At 39.1% G+C, this 22,212-nt stretch overlaps 1 protein-coding gene across 8 annotated transcripts in view; it reads left to right on the top strand.

Annotated features, from left to right (window-relative positions):
• nrxn2a (neurexin 2a) overlaps positions 1 to 22,212 on the top strand; it is a 135,624-nt gene that overhangs the window by 17,852 nt on the left and 95,560 nt on the right. For 5 of the 8 annotated variants that reach the window (XM_046038892.1, XM_046038887.1, XM_046038890.1 and 2 more), the window contains 4 exons: positions 10,996 to 12,144; positions 13,423 to 13,443; positions 19,214 to 19,243; positions 19,486 to 19,497. In XM_046038892.1, the coding sequence (XP_045894848.1) occupies positions 11,442 to 12,144; positions 13,423 to 13,443; positions 19,214 to 19,243; positions 19,486 to 19,497 (766 nt within the window). In that variant the 5' untranslated portion in view covers positions 10,996 to 11,441. The remainder of the gene's footprint in view (positions 1 to 10,995; positions 12,145 to 13,422; positions 13,444 to 19,213; positions 19,244 to 19,485; positions 19,498 to 22,212) is intronic. The other 3 variants (XM_046038891.1, XM_046038888.1, XM_046038889.1) reach the window with 3 other exon arrangements.

The raw sequence follows: 22,212 nt of genomic DNA, 5'->3' as shown, positions 1-22,212 counted from the left end.
TATGTGAATCCATGAACATATGTACATGAATGTGTTTATCCATCCATCAATCCATCGATCCATCGTCAACCGCTTATCCTGCGTACAGGGTTGCAGGGGTCTGGAGCCAATCCCAGCTGACATTGGGCGATGAATGTGTTTATATAGGTATATTTTTGTGTGTGTGCTGTACACAAATGTACTAATAGTCCAACACTTGGGGGATGGGGAGGGATGGACAGGTACTAGATTTAACTGTCCTGTTTTCAAGTTGTATTTGTCTTTTGTGAAACATTTGGAAAATAAAAAAGTCAAGACGACATGTGAAGAGGAAGAGCATCACCTTAGTGTTTCACGTGCACACTGCTGGGAGGACAGCTGTATCTGATAATTGGGCTGTTAATTGGACGACACCTAATTAAAAGCTGCAGGGTTTACACTTGTGTTACACCTAATATGTAAGAAATGAGCTTCCCTTGAGCATGTTACCATCAAAAACATGTATTAATATGCTTATTAGCTTTCTCGTTGATAGTTAGATGAGAGTAGAGATGAAATGGTATGAACATTACATCACGATTGTACTGATATCGAGTTAACATACCTCGCATTCGTTATAAAGTAGTCGGTGGGGGTTGCTGAGATGACTCATACGATTTTAATGAATTAATTGAATAAGAAATTTGAAGTGTTGCTCCCTTTTGCATTTTCTTTGATGAAATTTCCTTCAGCACTCTTATAAAAACCAAAATACGACGACACTTCCTCTTCTGAGGACTTTTGGGCTGAAAAATCCCCAAAGTGCCTTCTGCCAGGTTGCCATTAATCCCCCAAAAAACACGTTGCATGCTACACCTGCGTACCTGCGTCTGGAAGACTAGACAGTATTTACCATGAGATTTTCAAATCACAGCCATAAAGCATGGTTTTCATTGACAAGAAAAATTTGATTGGTTGGGAAATTTACCATGGTTTATCATGAAACCGCTAACCATTTCATCCCTAGATGAGAATATCATAACTTTCAACATTGGGATTTGAAAATAAGAGAACTATTCAGCACCCCTGTGCACGTGAATACATTTTCTGGTTCGCATGTATCTATTTTTAGGGGCATGTGCGAGTGATATACTCTGTAGAGCGCTGCATCATCCATCCTTCCCTTCTCGCGCTGCTGTTCTTCTTATTCTTCTTCCTCTATTGGTGGGTGCCATTAGGTGCATTTGACTTCATGCGGCGCTTCGCAGCACTGACTTAACATGATGCATGCTGGACTTTAAATAAGGCATGCTGCCGAGTTCAGTGGCAGCAGTTGCTTTTCTCCGGCTACACAAAGTTGGAAACACCTTTTGCTTGATCTCGCAGAATTTTTCTTTCCAAATGCCGCGAGATCAAGCAAAAGGTGGTTGATTGATCTCAGCCCACAGTAAGCTCACACGGGTAGAATGTCTCCAGCTTAACGGCGCCGTTTTTATTCCTCGCCCCTGCAGTCACCTGCAGCTCACGTTAGACTATCATGTCGCCGAAAGTCAGCGAAAGTCAGCCACAGTCATCTCGAAAGCACTAAGTCTATTGACTTACTGTCGCTGTGATAGCAGCTACATCCTGGATATTACAGTTACAGCACAGCTAGCTTATCAGCAAGCCTTTCTCTGTCCAAAGGTTTAAAAAGAATCTTCCATAGTCTGTAATGTCTTCTAATTCAGGACGCAGGAAGTGGTAAAGACGAAAGACAAAGACGTCCTCAAATGTAAACCACAAAACTAAAATAAAGTGACTAGATAAATATGTTTTTAGTCAAAATAATCTTATCTTTATCTGACAATGCCACACATTATTGTCATTTCAAATTATATTTAATTGCACTTTTTAATTAAATTATTGTCATGCTCTTCTTAACCATAAAACATCAACTTCGTGTTTAGGATTTAAACTGTGCTTCAAACTAACTACCAAATGATCATACAAATGCATTCAGATAGCTGGACATTTATTGTTTGGACTTTTCCACAGAACTCCTAACCTGTAGATGTAAGAGAAAAGAATAGAAGAGAAATGGGTCAACAAACAACATCCTTGTCAAATTACTGCTTGGCACAAAACACAAATAACATGGACTGACTGATGTAAACAAATATTGCAGATTACTTTAAACTGACCTTTGAAAGGAAACACACCTGCTTTTTACTGTGAAATCAAGGGTGGTTCCAGTCAAACACAGTAATGTTTTAACACAGCTGAAATTCATGAGACATTTGCTTTGCTTTTTACAACTGAAGAGCTGCAATGAAACCCATAATATAAAAGTGCCGATAAATTGTGTGATGTCTCATAAAATGTCTCAAACTTGATAGTAGCATTATTCATAGCCACACTAGCAGCATGGTTGTAGGTATGGCAGGTCAGTCTGTTTGGTTGGTTGGTCCATCTACCACTTTGGTCCAGACTGAAATATCTCAACAATTATTGGATGGATTGCCACAAAAGTTTGTTGCAACCATGAGGTTGACATTAATATTGACAATACCTAACATAATGCCATATTGTGTATTATACAGTATGTACATTTTTAGGTTTGTGAGCAATGCATAAAAACAATGATGCTATGGTGTCTTTTTGGCACAATCTCTGCCTTTTAGGCTGTAGTCATGTACATGCAGTGATGAAATGTAACTTAGTAGGTTACTCAAATGTTGTACTTCAATACAAATTTGAGGTACTTTATACTTTATAGTATTTTCTTTCCATGCTCCCGTGCCTCACAATTCAAGTCAAAGATGGAATCAAGTTAAAGAAATCTCCTCTTCCAAGCTTGTTAGGATTCACTAAGGAGTCGCTGGCATGGAGAACACAGACAGAATTGATTTGAGCCTAAAACCCAGCAACAACAGCTCACTGAGGCCGCTTTTATAGGCGCCTAGTAAACACTGTAAGAAGCTTCAGCTGGGCAAGACTGAGGTAGCAGCTTGTTAGAGTGATCCCACACAGCTGAGCAGCCTTCTGTAGCTCCGTCCTGGGTGCTGCAGGGTGGGGGGCGGGTGCTGTCCTTGTAACTGTGCTGTAGGTCCCTAGGCAGTACAAGTCCCTGAGTGACAACCCCCTGCTGCCTTTTGTTCGGTTATATTTGCATGCATATCCTATTTATATACTCTACTTTTAATGCAGCAGAATTCATGTTTTTTTTCCACTGACCAAAACCTCATTGAACTTCTATAACAAAAAAACAACATGGACATCTTTATATTGTTATATATTATATATGCTCTCAGTCAACTTTTTTATGTTCATTGTACAGTATATGTTATTGTCTTATTGTTGGAGCTTCAGTGTATTTAGTGTGTAGTAGGCAATCTGATACTCCTTCACACATTATCATAAAGTCATATGCAAACTCCTGCTGGTTGTGACGAGATGTGATGACTGAATATGGTGGTGTAGGAGGAACAAGAAGGTGGAAAAGAGTGCAGCACCCAAGGAAAACATGTTGGGATGAGGCACAGAAACCTGGCCAAACCTAATGATTCAGATCACTTTTGTGGCATAGTGTGTATGTGTGTGTGTGTGTGTGTGTGATTCAGATCACATTTGTGGCATAGTGTGTGTGTGTGTGTGTGTGTGTGTTTGTGTGTGTGTGTGGGTGTACTACTGTACATTTGTACATGTTTATCTACTCTGGGTACAATGCAATAATACAATACACATACATGATGAAAAAAGGATACTCAGGTGGTTGGAAAGATTATTAGCATCCTCGCTGTACTTCATTGCAATTTCTGCAAAGTCTAAACTATGCAAATATGATCTAATAAAATTGACTGTTTTTCTTTTGGAAGCCAAAGTGCTGACATGCTGTGGACTTCAGGTTTGGTTGAGCATTGAAAATCCCCCGGTCACTCTCTTTGTCTGTTATGCATCAGTAGTTCCTGGTATGCTGACCCAGGGTCTCCTGTGGTCTCTCTGGAGGAGAACAAGCTGAAACAACCCCAAGTGATTACAGAGTTACGTTCATGGTGACTGTCATTAGGTGTGTTATTTGAAATATTCATGACTAACTATCTTTGTATTCTGTGTTTGTCCATAGAGGAGAAAAACGTGAATGCAATTAAGGGAACTGTGATGTACCTATGTGTACTGTCTCATGGGGAACACAGATTAAAAATGAAGAAGTAAATAAATAATGAACTGATTTGGAGGCAGGATAATAACCCAACCAACCTCTATTCTGAATTATCAGCAGCATTCCTACACGCCCCTATACTTTGTCCTCTGAAAATAGAAAAAAACATGCATGAGTCTGTGTCTCTGGGTTATTTAAAGAAATCAATTCCCAGTTACATTCTGTAATTATTTAAACATGCAACTAGACAGATGCATAAATGATTCATTATGCAACCGCAAACAAAGCAAATAATGTGTTTATATCTTTCATTAGCTCTGCCATTAATGAAATCATAAACTAAAAAATGTTAAATAATTAAAACATTTAATTTAATAAAAAAAACATTACAAAAACAGTTGAATTTGGAGACAAAGTTCCAAGGCAGAAGCTCTTACAAATGATGTGTCTAATCCAAAATTTCCCTTAAAGAAAACTTCCCTTTGTGTAAACCCGGCCAAATTAGATTACATTTTTAAATTGGTTGATCATTATTGAAGTCATTTCCAGCTTCTCTCTATGATTAAAAGCAATAATTCTTACAGCTCTTTTCTTGTTTGACATGAACTGCTTCACAATGATTTAACACACTGTTCCATTTGTCTGTGATGTCTAATCAGAAGATTCTTCCGTTCTGTAAATCGTTCAAAGGGCAGTGAACTTGAGAAGCGTAGAACAGACACAGAGTTATATGACAGCAAGTATTTCTCCACTTTATAAGCACATAGAGACAAGAGACTAACAGTCTGTTGAAAGTTTACTGAGTGGCCGTGTTTGTCATGTTCATGTTTGTCCAACTAAACTCAAAAATAAGGTTTACCATAAATGGTATTGATTACTGCCAAACCCTATTGAAATAATTCCCAACTGCATTTTGCTCAAGTCAGACAATTTAGCATAAAGTAAGTAAGTAAAATAAACTGTACACTGAAACATTACTAATTTTTTGTTTGTTTGTCTTCAAACATAATTGTTCTTCATTGGGCAAGTTTATTGTAAAATCTCTGCAGATTTAAGGTACAGTAACAGAAAATGTAGTCGCTTGAGAGTTAATCAAGAGTGGCGTCTCTGCCCATCAGAGAATGGTTATTTCTGTAACATTCACTTTTAGGGAAGCTGCTTTGACGCAGTCAGAGAAAATCTTATGCTCACATAAATACAGTGCCCAAATGCTACAGATACTTCATTAGATACGTGTACATCACCCTGGCAACTAACAACCCAAGAACAGATCCTGTTTTGTTTCGAGCATCACTCAGACTATGTGCACTAAGGTTGTGGGGCTAAAAGATTACAGACGTGGGGTGAGAAGTCGTTACTTTCAGCACAACCTTTACTCAATGCACAGACCTGTGATAGACCCATGTATCTAGTAGATTGGACGAGCATATTGAGCTTGGTTTTCCTTACTTTCGCTCCCATAGACCTATTGGAATTGCTTTCATACACTTGTGGGCTCCATTTAGAGAATGACGGGATGTTCAACCTCCACAGGCCCTCTAATAGGAAAATTGATGGGTGAAAAGAATGGAGCTAAACAGCTGTGGAACAATAGCCTTGCGGTAGATTGGGTACAAATTCTGCACTCTTCTACAATGTGAGCCTAAAACCTGTTTGGGTAAACTGTAGATAAGAAGGATGATGCAGTTAATTGAAGCATTAAACATAAACCAATGCATGCAACAGTGGCATGCTGCATGATAAGAAGACCTCGAGCCGCCTCCTCTACAGCATACTGTAAAATGCCTCTGCAACAATGAGTAATTAAATATCTCATATGTGGTTAAATAAAACATACCCAAGCATTTTAAACAGTGTTATAACATAAAATACATACAGTTACTCCCACAGAAACAATCCTATTAAACCTGGCTGTGAAAAAATAAGTGACTGTGTCAAAGCAAAGTGCATACTACTGCACAGACATGCACAGTTTATTACAACAGTTCATTATGGCCAGTACTGCCAGATATGTCAAGCATTGCAGAGTGAGTTTGTCATTTGTTCACAGTCCACCTCCTGTTTTGCTCTTTCACTGGTTTATCCACTTGGTTCCACAGAGTAATACTAAGATCACCACTGTGTTCACTGAAATGTTACACAGTAGCACACTATGATCCCCTGTTGTTTGATGCCAGCCGTGAGTTCAAAAAAAGACTGTTCACTCCCTTTCGCTGCAGCGTTGAGTCTGTGTGATATCTGCACATGCACAATTAGTAACTGTTGGACCTCCAGCCCATCTGCCTGCCTCTTTTCCTTCCCCAGGGTAGCAGGTTGACTCTTAGTAATAGTAGCAGCATCTCATTCATGCTGAATCTCTTCAGCAATGTTATGCCGCTCCTGAACAGACTAATTCTGAATAGTTCCATTTAAGAGAATATATTGATTGAGAGGAAAAAGTTGGATATTTGACATTATATTAGGTGGCGAGCCCTACACTCTCAATTTTTCAACCCCTTGACAGTGAGGGCTATGTTTCCCTTTTGGTACAGCACTTACAAGGAGACATTGTTCCTTGTACCTGCAGAAAAGCCTGGAGCCGTGGCGTCCCACTCACCTCTAGTATCTCCTCAGTAATTTTCATTCCTGTCCCCAGCTGTATAGTAGGGATGCCAGTGAACATTTTTGGTGTGCACACGTTAAGTGATTTCTCCCACTACGCTATGGCCGTGTCACATGTGCATCAATACAACCTTGCATAGCTTCATAGATTAATGCATGATATCTGATCAACCTCCGCCTGTTCTGTAATTACATTTGTGCCCATGAAGCACAGTTACCTAGCATCTACAGTAGCGTTTTGTAACATGGCCCGTGTAGATTGTACTTAATGTCTAACCATCCTTTCTGTTGCATTGTTTGTACTGTTCAGGGTATATAAGACAGTGCTGTGATCACAGATATGGTTGATATAATCAGAATTACCATAGTGTGTTTAATTTTATAGTTCAAATAATGTATCTTGTACATGATATAAAGATTACCTTTCATATATTTGTACCTTAAATAGTATAAAGAATATATTATGGCACTGGCTGTGGTATACTATGTTATGAAAAATGTACTACGGTACACAGCAGCGATATAGCCCTACCATATGTGTCCTTTTGCAGGTGTACTGGTAATTATATAAATGGTGTATGGTGTCATTGTACTTAAATAGTACCAAAGCATTGGACTATGGGACAGTTATGTTAAATATATGTCCATGTGTGTCATTGTTTACAGGCCTGAATTCCTACAGTGTCAGATCTTACACCAGTAGGCCAACAAATTGCTGTACTAGGTCATAGTGTCATTTGTTATGGTATTACAGTGTTGTGTTTTTGTATACTAAAGGGGCAGGCTGAACTATAACATTACAATAAGCAAATACAGTTAATTTTGTATTAAAGTATTATTAGCGGAACTACAGCAGATCAAAATGGTATGTAAAAATATAATGCAGGGGGAAAATAAGCCACTGTATTCTGCAGAGTTAACCAACCTGCCTAAATTCTTAATTTCAGGTAACAATGTTTTTCAGTGGTGGAGGATACATAAAGTGTGTATCTGGTTGACACAGACCCCCACTGAAATTAGATTAATGGGCCTGACCATGATGGATAATTGTTTTAAATGAAGAAAGAGCACGTTACCCAGTGAGAAAAGCCATTAAATGTAGAGAAGGCAATGTTACAGCCAGCTTAACTGTAAACCTTACTAACAAGTTGATACTTCTTATTGTGTGATCAGTATTGGGTAATATGTGGACAGGGGAAAAGGTGACCCCGGGTCCATACACACAGAGGGCTCCAATATGAGCTCTCTACGATATACTTGATTGGACTGTTATTACCAGTACTAAACCTCTGTTATCAATTCATTGAGCCAAACAGTCCTGTTAAAGCCAGATAACACTAAAAAGGTTGTGGACAACCTTTTCTGTTCCCTTCTACCTTGGTGCATTTTTGGGAGGTTTTGTTAAGCTACTTAAATAGAATTTTAACAAAATGTTATTTTAAGAGAGATTTTGTTTTAAGTTAGATTTCCTTTACAAAAATAAGGATGTTAGTAAGGGTTTAAAATAAACATTTCATCCCAAAATATCAAGATAAGGCCTACTTTAGCTCAAGCTGAATCAGCTTAAAAGTGCAGAGAAACAACATTGCCAGACTACCATCAGAAAGCCCCATTGGGAAATACTGTAGGCCTTTGTATGTTTCATCTGCCCTGTGTGTGTTAGCCTAATAGTCCCTGAGATATTTTGAGTGCTGGTGAAATTGATGCAAGACGCCCCCCCCAAACCCCCAAAAAAACTGGAGTTGATGTGGAGTGATGACTGGAAACCTGGGGGATTTCAAAGATAAAAACTGAACAGAAGAATAAAGGATACTGAACAAACAAAACACTTCAGTCTTTAGTGGAGATATTCAGTTAGTGAGGCTATCAGTCATACAGACATTAGACCTTATTTATGTCAGCTTTTAAGCAACTTCTTCCCTCAAGTAAATGAATGTTGAAGGTGACAGGCAATGCTAGGTCATGCATACATTGTTGAGATATGTGGTTCATTCCAAATTAGCTCAAATTTAGGTTTGTTGACTCTGCTATGCAATTCAAGTATCTACATAAACATTAATGGATATAATATTTCACAGTTTATAATGGGCCCTATTTTATCTCAGTATCTGGCTGCCAGCTCACTGCAACTGGAAAAAACATATCTTTAAGCTTTTCCTAGCAATGTAATTCCACTCAAAGTGGAAATATAGATAAATACAGTTGGCCACATAGCAGATGTTATAATATAATAATAATATATTAAAGTATTCTTTACAGAGGATGTGTTATTATTTATAATATTAGATGTCTCACAATGACATCTTGGAGCACAAGAAGTGTGTTGCTGCAAAACAGTTATCATGTGGCGAGGCCATGACGCTGAACGCACCATATGCCTCATATGCCACATTGTCTTTTTAAATACAATAAAACTAATGTGGTGTTTGTCTATATAAAAACAAGTTGAAGTCAACCACATATATACATTTGCATCTGCATCTGAAAAGCATTTCAAACCATACCTGACCTTGGAAAATTGCTGTTCATCCTTTGAGGAGTGTAATGACCTTCCACGATACAGCTATTCCCATGATAAACCCGTCCATCAGAAGGGTTTCTCCCAGCCTGGAGCTTTCTGATACTTTGGGGAGAAACCTTGATTTATTTGCTGTGATGCGCTCCTTCTTGCGACATCTACCTTTAGCGAATAAACCCAAGTGAGGCAGTCCCTCATCAGCAGGAAACCCAACAGAGGCTGTAATTCCCTGCAGACTCAAACACATATTATATTTCTCTCTGTGGCAGAGATGAAATTGGGCCAAACTTGCATGAAATGCCTCTGCTCCTAGTTGAGAAATGCCTATAAAAGAGAAATAACTCTGTTTAACATGACATAAACATTATTTCTTGCTTTCAGAAATATTTGCTCTTCTTTAGTTTATTGCAAACCCTGAAACTTTAACTTGACAAATTAGTAACAGTAGTATTTATTGTAGACTGATTGATGATTGAGGCTGTGGATCAATACCTTGTATGTAAACTGCTCCGTATTCCTTTCTCTTTCTGTGGAGACAGGGTGACTTTGGTACATTTTGTGAATGTTAAGCATAGAAAGCTCAACATTTATTGTACACCATGCTTTCTAAATCATACATATTTTGATCAGATATATGATGTGCAGTATGATATGCAGTACATAGGCATCTTTGAGATCTAGAGCATTGTTCCACTATTTTGTTGAAATTGGATGTCATTTGTTATAGCTGCTGATTTAATTTTTTTGATGACTTATAATTGGATCACACAATAATATTGCTCTTTTATGTGTTTTAATAGGTTTTGGACAGCAGTGGAGTTTTTTGGCACAGCGGCATAAGCTATAACAGGCTGTGACTATACAGTGCACAGTCTCTAGAATAAATTCATTATTGGCTTTGTTCTCTGTAGGGAAATTGTTGTTAATAATGAAAAGATAAATAAACGCCACAGTCATCACTTAAATACAAATTGTGTCTCTTATAATGTAGTTTCCCCTGGATATCATCCAGAGGATGACTGGTCACAAGCTGTAGTTTTTAGCTTTTCTGAATGGTAATAATGAGCCAGGGCAGGTTCCCATTTCAGCCAGAGTCTGGTGCATAACTTTGCTTGTGTCCTCAGGCCTAGGAGGCGCACCCTCTTTTGTTAACACAACATATTGAATTTTTTGTTTGTTTGTTTCTAACACAGACCTCTTCCTTTTCATCACTCCCAGCCTCTGGCCTGCATGTGTTGTTTAGCTGTAATGTCTTAGCTTGAGCCCAGGGAGCACAGAGGGCTGAGGGGCTCAACATCACTGAAGTTAGTGAGGCCATGGATTGTACCAAAACATCAGTGGGGGTGCTTATGAAACATAATATTTTTTTCCACCACATTCTGGAAATGAGGCATTGGTTTCAGCAAACTAGTGAGACGCTATGTTTCCCTTTCTGCTTGACTGCTGAGACATGAGGATTGAGATGCTACTTGGCCCGAGCATCTTGTAGAGGGCCTGTTGCTGTTATCTCTAGGCTTGATGATAACCAGCAGTAAACAACAAGTTGTTGGATATGACCTATAAAAATGTGAACAACTGCTGAATTCTGAATTCTTCATAACAATTAAACCTCTCTATCACTCTCGTCTCCATATTTCCCTGTCTGCCATTATAATGATTTGTAAGATTTTCTAATTAATTTACCATGTTAGTCATAATAATTGTAGATTATATACATTGTACAATCAATTGTTTGTAATCTTTCCATCTATTCATTACACATTCTTCTTTGATGTTTTAGGATGTTGGTAGTCTGAGAAGAATGGAGGCAGTACCTAAGCTGTGTGCCTAACTAACTCATGGGGAACTGACAGGAGCAGTGCTGGATGGAGGCCAAGACACTGGATGGCGAAGACGAGGAAGCACACAGTATTGTGGATCACTTGTGTTGTTTGTTCTCTTTCTCAGCCGATCCAAAGTAGATGCAAAATATTCTGCAATGTGCTTCATTTGTTCACTCTGTCACGTGTCCCTCATGGAGAGATAGCAAAAAGAATAGAAAGGATAGGCAGTCAAGGCTAAAGAAACTCTTTTACTGCATGTGGAAGTTGCAGTCTTATTTCTGCAAATTTTAGGGTGATAACTAAAGAAGTGTACGCACTTGTTACCATTGCCTCCTCACAGCTCTGTTGGATTCATATGAATTAGAGACCACAGCGGAGCCAATAGTTGTAGATAGTAACCATAATGGGCAGGTGTGAAGACAAGGCTTCCTGGTTACTTTTGTTAGCTGGGTTGGTGCTAACAGGAATAGCTTTGGAATATGAGGGGGTTCCTGGTCAGTGGACACGCTATGGCCAGTGGGATGCCAAAGCAACAGGTGAGCTCAGCTTTATTCTGAAAACCAACATCAGCAAAGCCCTTGTTCTCTATCTGGACGACGGCGGGAACTGTGACTTCCTGGAGCTTCTAATTGCAGATGGGAGGCTCCAGATGCGCTTCACCATCCATTGTGCTGAACCGGCCTCGCTGCACACAGAAACGCGCATCAACGACCAGCGTTGGCACAGAGTCCTTGTCTCGCGCGATTACAGAGAGACCAGGCTGGTGGTGGACAATGAGGAGAAAGTGGCGGAGGTGAAGTCCAAGAGAAAAGAAATGGTTGTGGCCAGTGACCTCTACATAGGAGGAATATCACCTGATGTGCGGCTCTCTGCCCTGACGTCCAGCACTGTTAAATATGAGCCGCCATTCCAAGGCCTCATAGCCAATTTGAAACTGGGGGAGGCACCACCAGTACTGTTGGATGGTCAAGCAGTTCATAGTGATTTGGAGTACATATGTGAAACACACTCTCCGTGTAGCAACCAAGGCCTGTGCTCCGTCAGCCAAGGAGAGGTCCTCTGTGACTGCATCAACTCCAGCTACAGGGGGAGGTACTGCCATGAAGGTGAGAAAAATACCATATTTCTGTTTGTAGCTAAATGTGTTTTTGGTATTAGTAATTTTGGTGATTTTAGAACAGACACACTTTATTTTAATAATTAAATGTGTTGCTTTCTATGAATATTAGGGGTTTTTTGTATTGTTACTCACACTTAAATATGCCCTATATGCATGATTTGATTCTTGTAGATATACAATTTTGATTATGCAATTTTCTAATCTCAACTCGTTTGTTGTACTTTGGCTACTGAAAATGTATGCTGTTCCTTTGATTAGCGTTAGCTTATCAATGGTTAAAATCTCTTATTAATATCCCATTCTATGTTTATGGTATTAAACCCTCATTGAGATCCAGAGAATAATCAATAAAGCCCACTTAGAAGCAATCTCGGAGAAAGTATAGCTACTACAGTAATACATAAAGGTTGCTTGGGTGTGGGAGTTCAGCTCTCTCAGCAATTATCTTCACAAATCACAGAGGATAAGAGTTTCCTAATGTAAGAGATGTTTACATGTTTTCAACACAGGGACCTTTATTTAGGCCATCAAATGGATGTCGTTTTTATGTTTTGGAAAGTCGACAAAACAATCAAGACAGAACATGGCATTTTAAAGTGAGCTTTTAAACTTCTTGTTACTTATAGAAAAGAAAATTAACTGATTAATTAGAGATGTTTTCCACTTTGCCTAAATACTTTAGGTTTCCCTCTTATAATAATGCATGTTTGGCTTTGACACTCTGCAGCCTTCTTCCACAAGGCCGGGGGTCATGGGACACCTGACCACCCTCCTGGCTAAAAAGACAAAAGTGGGTCTTGGCAGGGGCTCCTTTATTTAAACCTGCAAGCCAAACGTTCTTGACATTGCATGCATTGTAACAGCTTATTGCTGATATGTACACCATTAAATGACCCACTAGTATTTAATAACAATCTGTGCTTTATTGCAAATATTTGAGTCAATATAAGTGAATATGGCTTTTGAATATCAAAATACCTGAAATAGTTTTTCTGTCTGGTTCTTTTGTTTGATAAAGATAGCAACACTCACTAACAAACCGTTAAAAGGCATCAAATTCGCACTGGACTGAGACTCTTATCTGTGATTTTATGTCACAGATAAACTTTTTAGGTGATAATGTAATGCTGCAACTAAACTAACTGACCAAACAGCAAATATCTAGCATCTGTGCTGGTTTGGATGTAGATAGTGGACTGCAAGCGATTTAATACTTAATATCCTGCAATATTAAACATGTCTGTTTTTCTTAATTCTCCTGCAGCTGTCCAGAAAGAAGTGGAAGGTAAGACAATGCATTATATAATGAACATAATGATGAGCGTAATTTGTTTTTTGTGATGCTCTTATTTGAAAAGGCTATTACCACAGCATCAGTGTGTCAGTGTGTTCGCTTGTTATCAGGTTGTTATTGTCAGTTTGGACTGCAGTTCTGACATCCAACAAATTAAGCTGAAAGGAGATTTACTATCACTGGTCACAAGGTCACTAAGGAAAAAGCGCTTATGTGCTGAATGCTCATTTTATATATAATCAGTGTGCTCAAGGTGACTGAGAGATCTGCAGAGTATGTGGGTGTCGCACATTATGGGGAGCATTCATATACTGCATCACAGAGAAAATGACTGTACAAAGATGCTTCGTTTTATTATTCATAATGTCTGTATTTTTCCTCTCTCTTCAGAGCATATTGTACTCATCTAAACGACTGTTTAACGTTAAGGTTTGCTAAGTCATTATATGCCATTATGCTCAAAGGTCAATATGTGGATTAAACTCAAAAATTATGGCATAAATCCTTTGGCATAACCCGGCTGATTACTGGGACCTTGACATTCATCAAATTGTAATATTACTTGAACAATTAGGTTTTTTCATAGGTGCATTTACACTTATTTTCTTAGGAGGAACAAAGATCTGGAAAAGAGACCTTTCATTCGTTATTGACAACGTGTTAACTGACCGCTATTAAGCAGGATTGGTTTCTAGTGAGGTGCACATGCTGAAAGTGAAATGAAGATTGAAAGTGAGGAGGAAGATTTGTTTAGTCGGCATCAAAGTGAGACATCCATCTCTCCAGTAAGGACTGCTGGATCTGGTGAATAGGGCAGCCAACAGGCTCAGGAGACCAGCACAAGGTGCACTGAACCACTGCACATTATAAATCACTGTAACTGACTCAAGAGGCACCAACCCATGCACACCTGCTCTCCGAAATCCTGCATCTGACACTTATGTTTGGCGTATGACGGCAAAATAGACTGACGATTGCAAAATGTTATTGTCTTTATGTATAGTGACATGGGTGAAAAGGGTGTAGAACAGCTTTTATGACAGAAAACATAATCAATAACACTGGTATACGTAATACTAAATGTAATATTTCCTTAAAGATGATAAATGTTTTGGTATAGATTCTCGATGCTGTGTTTGTAACAGCACATAAATCAGAATTAGTAAATGTGGTATATGGTTGTATGCTCTGGTAATAGTTAATAGGTTTCATCTCTGCACTATTTCCTAAAACAGGCATAAATCATTCCTAATAAGAGCAAAGATGGCATGGCTGTGCTCACTGAAAAAAAAAGGCAGGCATTATTAAATGACATGCTGCAAAGAGAGCACATCAGAATGTTTATTGGATTAAAGCTTGACATGGAGACAATCCCCAATGCAGAATGCATGAAAACAAGAATGACAACAGTAAAATCTCACTCACCAGATGCCTTTTTTCTATCCTTCAAACAACTCCATGTGCTACACGGCAGCAAGTCTTTGTTGTGCTTGCATCAACGGAAATAGTTAAATCTATGTGTTAGCTAAATCACCTTTTCCTCCCCTCCCCCTCACCCCCGAGATGGCAAAGATGGTAACCCATATGCTATATTTGGTTTTGGCTGTGTGTTTTAAGTGGTGCAGGTATTATCTTTATTTGTCTGAGGAACTGTTTTAAGGCAGTAAAAACCTTTTTCACAGCAGGTGAGTCTTCTGAGTTGTTCATCTACAGTATGCAGCACGTGGGCTTCAGTTGAACTGTGCGGACAAAGGCCATGGTGGGGCATGCTCTAATGCCAAAAGGGTGCAGTATCCTCAGATGTTTTGTGAGCAAAAAAAAAAAAGAAACAGGTCTGTGGACGAGAGATAAGGACAGCCACCTCACAAGGCAGATGCAGAACAGAGAGAAACCTCTCAAACATATAGGAAAAACCTTACACAGCACACACAAGTGCAAACACATTGTCATTGTTTTGGGTTTCTTTCTTCACATTTTCATGTGTAAGCACACGGTTATGACACACTATAAACTACAGGGTCGACAAAGCAAGCATAGAAATCTTCTAATGAAAGGACACAGCTGGTCCTGGTGGGCTTGCATTTTCAGAAGCAGTGACCTTGGTCTAATCCCTCATTACAACAGGCTCCATAATACTGTACTTTTCATGGGAAAAGGAAAATCCTAATCCTCACGCAATGGCTCTTTTTTCTTAGATGCTCACTAATTAGTGTCACAATAATGATTGAGAGGTCCTTCAGCATCTGCATTCGTCTTTTCACCATATTTGTTAAATTAGTTATCTTAGATGGTAGTGTTTGTCTTGTAAGAGGTATTTCCAAAAGTTCACACTGTCATAAGCAATTACAGAAAAATGAAATCAAGATGTATTCTGGTTTTTTAGTAGCCCTGATGAGATAAGTTCTCTTCCTCGTTTTATTTATTGAAAATGTCCCGTTTCCTCAAATCTATTAAAGCATGCAAGTTTCTTTTAGTGACTATATATGAAAAAATTCTAGAAATTTGCAAGAAGATTATATACTATATACAAACAATGATAAAATCAGTGAAAAGAAAAGGGCAGAAGATGAAGGCTAAGAGGTTTTAGAGAGGTCAACAACATATTAGGAAATAGTGTTTTACATTTTTATTGTGTACTTAATACATAGTATGCTTTGTTTCTAAAGCAATGTTTGTTCACAATAAAAACAAATATCAGTTATAGCAATAGATTAGTAATATATTTTGTGCTGGCACGGCAGCACTCATCATGGTACTCAGTGTATCTGTCATAATTTCTCCTTGCTAACTTTTACTGGGTAAAACCACAGTGAACCACATAGGGCTATGAGATTTAAACCTCCATTATTCGGGTTTCAAACCAGCGCTATCATCACTAATTGGGGTGAGGCCAGTAGTGCAACTTACTTGAAGGTTTGAAAACACAAATGGTCGTTTCAGTATGGATTTACTCAAGGTCAGTAGATGTAGATGAGTAAAGGTACGTGCAAGCACAGCAAATAACCTTACTAATAACCATTTGCTCTTCACAATCCCTTTTTGAGCATCGTGATGAAGTGATTATTAACATCACATTCATAAGGTAAATCAGCCAATATACAGATTCCAAACAGCCCTGACTACACCAGTTGATGTTGAGTGATTGTTTTATTTATTACAAAAAATACTAAAATATTGTTAAATAACAAGGCCAAGTCAAACAGATCCTAAAAGCAACATGCTCACATCTGAAAAAAGTAATTAGCTTCCATCGCCTAGTGATAAAGTTTTGTTTTCCCATAAGGTTGCCTCTTATTTAAAAATAGAAAATATTACTAAATTACTTGAAGAATGGCTGTTTATTTTCATATAGGATTCCCATCTAATAGGTCTCTACAGGTTGTAGCCAGTTATCTCTGCATTTCCACACACTGAGATGTGGATGTAAGGCTCAGCCGAGTAGGATGAGCATACTCAGTGGGTGTCTGCCCCTATACAAGGGCAGCAACAACACCACTCCTCATCCACTTCTTCAACTCCTTGAATGTCAACTACATAATCAGAGATTACTTTTCTGCCCTGGCCTGTTTTGGTCACCAGCATCAGTCTCCATTAGTCAGGGATGCATTAGTCAGGCATACAGGTCAGTTTTCCTCACCCCAGTGCTCTGAAAAAAAATCTGAAGTGTGCAGAGTCATCATAGCTGTGAATTCTTTGTGTCAAAGTTCCTTTCTCCAGCTCCACAGAAATCGCCAGGGTTAGACTGGGCATTCCCCATTTGATGAAGCGATGGCCTCTGGCTCTGTGACTGCTTCTTGTTATTAGTTGGATAATAGAAAACCTATCCCTCCACCTCCACACATTGACAAAACACAAAGAAATGGAAAGCGATTTTACCAGACATTCCTCCTCCTGTCTCAGTTGGTGGTGTACACCGTGGCACTGCTGGGTGTGTCTTTGTCACTGTTAATGATAAACAAGCCTCCCTTTTAGCCCCTTTTTGCTTCTGTCACAGTTGAGAGTGATGTGCTTTCTCTTTCATAGCAGAAGAATGGGCAGAAGGTACAGACATCAAAGGAAGATAAAGGGGAGATAATGCTAGCGGTTAATGGTAGTGCCTATGCTCTCCATATACATATATTGGCTTGTTTTGTGGAATGCACAGCCACAGTGTGGGTGCACACAGCTCATTGTCTGCTATGTAGACAGTGTTGTGCTTGTACTCTGTTTAAGCAGAGGCTCAATCACTGGCTTTGCAAAGAATGAAAGCATACGTGTTGGCAGGAAAGGACCCTCCCAGGGGTAATCATGTGTGTTGTATATGTGGCCTATTTGTAGGCTAAATGGTACAATGTCCATTCCACACCAAGAGTTGCAGCATGAAGAGTGTTGTTCAGTGGGGCGTGTGGAGGAGATTTGTGCCAACTTGCCCCTTCATGAGGTTTTGCCAAATGCCTGAACTGGGACTTCAACTGTGAGAATATGACTTGCTATATGACTCTTAGAGTGCGGATGCACTGATGAGAGCTTTTTGTGTTGGCTTGCACATTGGGGCTCATGTGCTCTGCAGAAGTGTTTGCATTGTGTCATCCCCATCTCCTTTTTGGCAAGAGGAGCAGATGAGGTATGCCATATAATTTCTGGCTGACCTATTGAGATGTTTGTGTTTCTCTGTTTATGTGCTTAGCACAGGACATAGGAGTGAGAGGCTTAAGCTGGTGGTGTACAAAAAACAAAATCAAATTTGGCTTTGATTGCCGCAGTGTGCGCAGGCTGACCAGCTGGACTTTTACACACCATCACCTGCAACTGCTCAGCACTATCAAGTGATTGATAGGTTGCAGTGTACTTTCAGTTCGCTCCCATAGATTTGTGGTAGATTTACCATAGCTTTCCTTTTTGTTATATCCTATATATGTGATGGCCAATGCACTCAGCCTATATGTTAACACAGCAACCATTGTATTGGGCTAACCCACTGCCTTCTACAGGACAGAAAACGGAGGTGGGATGTGGCTTTTTTTTCTTGGCCGGCCTGCTTTATGATAGTTTATAGTCAGTAAGCCTTTAAGGCAGTGCAGCATCGGGTCTCAGCTCCATTCTGCTTTTTTATTGAGAATTAAAAGGTTAGACGTGGCAGATCATTAGTGGCTGACATGTTACATGATGGTTGTTACGTCATTGTATCAGTGTTCAACTAAACCTATCGAGCTCCATTAGATGATAAATCCTCTGTGAAATGGTGTGGATAAGGAACGGTGCCCTTTTATAAAACGCTGCAATATAGAAGGTTAAAAAGGCTCATCTGGATTGGCTGATCACTTACATGCAAATATCAGTGCATAGAGATGAGTGGCTAAGCCTACAGAGCCCTGTCAGAGATTACAGAACTAGTGTTACCACGTGAAACATTTTACATTAGGTGTTTGCAATATAAAGCAGGATTAATGCATATCTGATACATCACGAACGCTGTTTGCATCAAGTGAACATACAGTATGTGTTCCATTTAGAAAAAAGCATCTGTGTGAGCAACTACCTATGAGGGTTGCACCAATCAAGATGCTTTTTTCTTTCCTTGCCTTCCCTCTCCTCCCTTGAGATGTTTGTCTGTTTTTAGTTTGATTTCCCCTTTATATTTTAGTTTGAACTTTGACATCCGTACCTACCCCAGGATGTCTGTCACAAACTGCAGTCCAACATTGTGACAATGTTTTTGTTCTCCCAAACCTCTTTATGAACTTCCTGTTTTCGTATCCTTTTTTCTGTTCTTTCCCTCAAGGTCTGGCGCACCTGATGTTAAACCGCCAAGGTATGGGGTCTATTGGTTTGCTTTCTCCTTTCCCAGCCACCTGATCACAACATTTCCCTTCCCCTGAAATCATTTTAGTTAACTGTGCTGCACTAATATTTCCTCTCTTCTTTTTTCATATACTTGCCTATTCGTTTTTGCTTCCTGTCATGTTATGCTCACTACTCACTCAATTTTTGTCCGTCAAACCCTTGTCCTGACCACTGACTGAGCTACTGGAACATCACCTTTGACCTCTGCAGTTTTTCACCAAGGTAATGCATCTATGCTCATAGCATCTCTTCAGTTTGGTTTCATGGTGTTTTCAAAGGAAATAAACAGGTATCAGGAATAAAGAATAAAGGAATCTCATGCCAAAGATCGGCAGGTCTGCATAGAAAGCGGTTTTTTGACTCTTCCTGTTCAAATACACAAAAATAACATCGGAGTCATTTTCGTTGCATTTTTTGTCTTATCGAGGTTGTTGCATACAGAATTTAGATTTTCATAAAATTACAAGATGGTGCTGATTTATTGAATGTGTGATCATTGGGTTGTTTATGATCACTGATCAGTGGGTTGCAAAAAACCCTTCAAATGATTTCTATGTTTCAGTAGTGCCTAATGTGTTAATGTGAATATTCATATATTATAATTATGTTCCTTCAGCACAGATTTAAGGAAATGGATTTCAAATTGCTGATGGGAGATACAGTTTTACATAATCCTAACCTTTTTGCCAGTAAACAATTAAGAGACAGGGAGACACAACTGTGTCCTGTTCTTGTTCAGAAAAAAAATGCAATGCACACAAGGCTAGGATACATAATTTTGCACATTCTCTAAACTGATTTGAAGTATTGAATAACTTATTATAGTTACGCAACAGTACTGGGATGTACTACCTTTGAATATTAAGAAAAAATCAAGGCAAACATTCGAAACTAGATTACATTACAGAAAAAGAGCATATTGATTCAACAGTATGGGTGGCACTGACCAACATGAAGTCTGCTGTATTATTTATTTATTTTTTCATCCACGTGTTGCGAGATTCAGATAAAAGTCACCATCCTGTCTCCATGGCAATCAGTGTTTTCTATAAACATAGAGACATGGCTTTGATGACCCACTTTGACAGTATAATAGACCTTACTATGTTTCGTCATCGGCAAAAATGTTCTATAGACTATTATCCACAGATAAAATATTATCTTGATTGAATTTTTACATGGTTACTGATCTGAAATAAAAAGCATGTTCATTTGGTTATCGTTACAGCTCCTGTATTGGTGACTATCTTCAATCGTTAGCAGTTACTGTTTTCAACCCCGTCAGTGCTGAAAAGTATGTATATGTTATTTTGTGATCAGTATCTCTATAAATACCCTACGGATTTAAACTGAAATAGCTTTGTATTTCATATTTGAGTTTTTAGTCATTCCCGCTCCAATGGAACACAAATTGATGAAGATAAAAAAAGAGTGTGTGGCAGTACCCTGGGTGTTCTCTGGTGTCGAACTGATAATGCTAATATTGAGGTCATTTACAGTAGATGAAAAGACTTATGCGAATACTTCACAGTATGATAACACCAGTTTTTTATACACTATAAATGGAGCAGCTTGAGGCTGTACATGACTGTGACATTATAGATTAAGGTCTGGATTCTTTGATTGCTCGCTTTGGGACAAACGTGTTCATGTACAGAAGTAGTAATAAGTCTTTTCAAGGCCAAAAGATAATGTTCAATTTAAGCTCCAACTTTAATGGATGCGTATGCTGACAGAACAATGCGGTTGGATATGCTGAATGCATCTACTGCCTCAACAATGATTAACACTGTTTGCTGTATTAGAATAGCCATAGTCATACAGTCAAGTGTATCCTAAAGGCCAAGCAAAATGTGTCTGTCATGATATGAGGCCTAAATGTAATTGTTATGCTTCATGCATCAATAAAAAGGAGAAGCTTGTATTTGATTGTGGAATGAAGATTTACAGACATAAGCCTCCAAGCAATTATCAATTAGTAAGTACTGTACATCTGACTTCATGGGATATACAGGAGGCATCAAAGTTTTATTCAGCGATTAAATGTTATGACAAATATTTGTTATTAACGTTGACAGTGATCCTGCTTTAGCCTGAGGGGATGCTCAAGAGAGGAGTCTGATTTGATCAGTATTTGTTTGGCCACAAATAATTTCAAATCAAATATACTCTTGTGGAAGAGTCCCTGAGTTTATAAATGAATTAAAGGCTTTTTGCACACTTCAGGAAACTCTGGAGTGGCTGCTTGTGTGTGTGTGCTACAGTACCAGAATGCCATGCTTGTGCGTACACACATATATGTATGCTGTAAACGGTGAGATTATTCAGGCACAGGTGGAGCTCACAGACCACGGAGAGTGCTTATACACGTCCCTGCCTCCAGACCAGTGGTAAAATGCTGTCCCGCCAGGCACATGCCCACACAGCCTGACTCAGGGTTGGGTGCAACCAGCCGACAACTAATTCCTCCGCCCCTGAGCAGGAGAAGAAGTCAGTAACTGTCATCTGTGCCCCAGGCTTTTGGACCGGTTTGAAATCAGCTGTAATGCTTAATATTAATGAGCAATCCTCATGTTGGTGCAGGTAGGCTGATAGGGAGTAGTAGCAGATAATGTGGTGCCACCTGATGGCAAGACCCCCTTCCTCTACAGCATTTGATGTGCAGCTAATGTATAGCTATAGGCAGTGTTTTTACAGATAATCCTTTTTGGACATGGGCATAGGGCTGCTATCAGCTATTTTAAAGTTAACTTGTCCAATGTTCAGGTGGCACCCAGGATGCTGTTGCTCCCTTCATATTTTCTAGCTGCACACTTCATTGGATTGGCCATGAGCAGCTCCCAATGGACTGACAAGAATTCATATCCTGAATTTAGAGAGATCTTTTTATGGTTTTAAACCATGGGTGCAAGGAGATTGGGTGATATATAGTAACAG

The sequence above is a fragment of the Micropterus dolomieu genome, linkage group LG23 (assembly GCF_021292245.1).
Source record: "Micropterus dolomieu isolate WLL.071019.BEF.003 ecotype Adirondacks linkage group LG23, ASM2129224v1, whole genome shotgun sequence".
Classification (NCBI taxonomy): domain Eukaryota; kingdom Metazoa; phylum Chordata; class Actinopteri; order Centrarchiformes; family Centrarchidae; genus Micropterus; species Micropterus dolomieu.
This window is presented reverse-complemented; position numbering and strand designations above follow the sequence as displayed.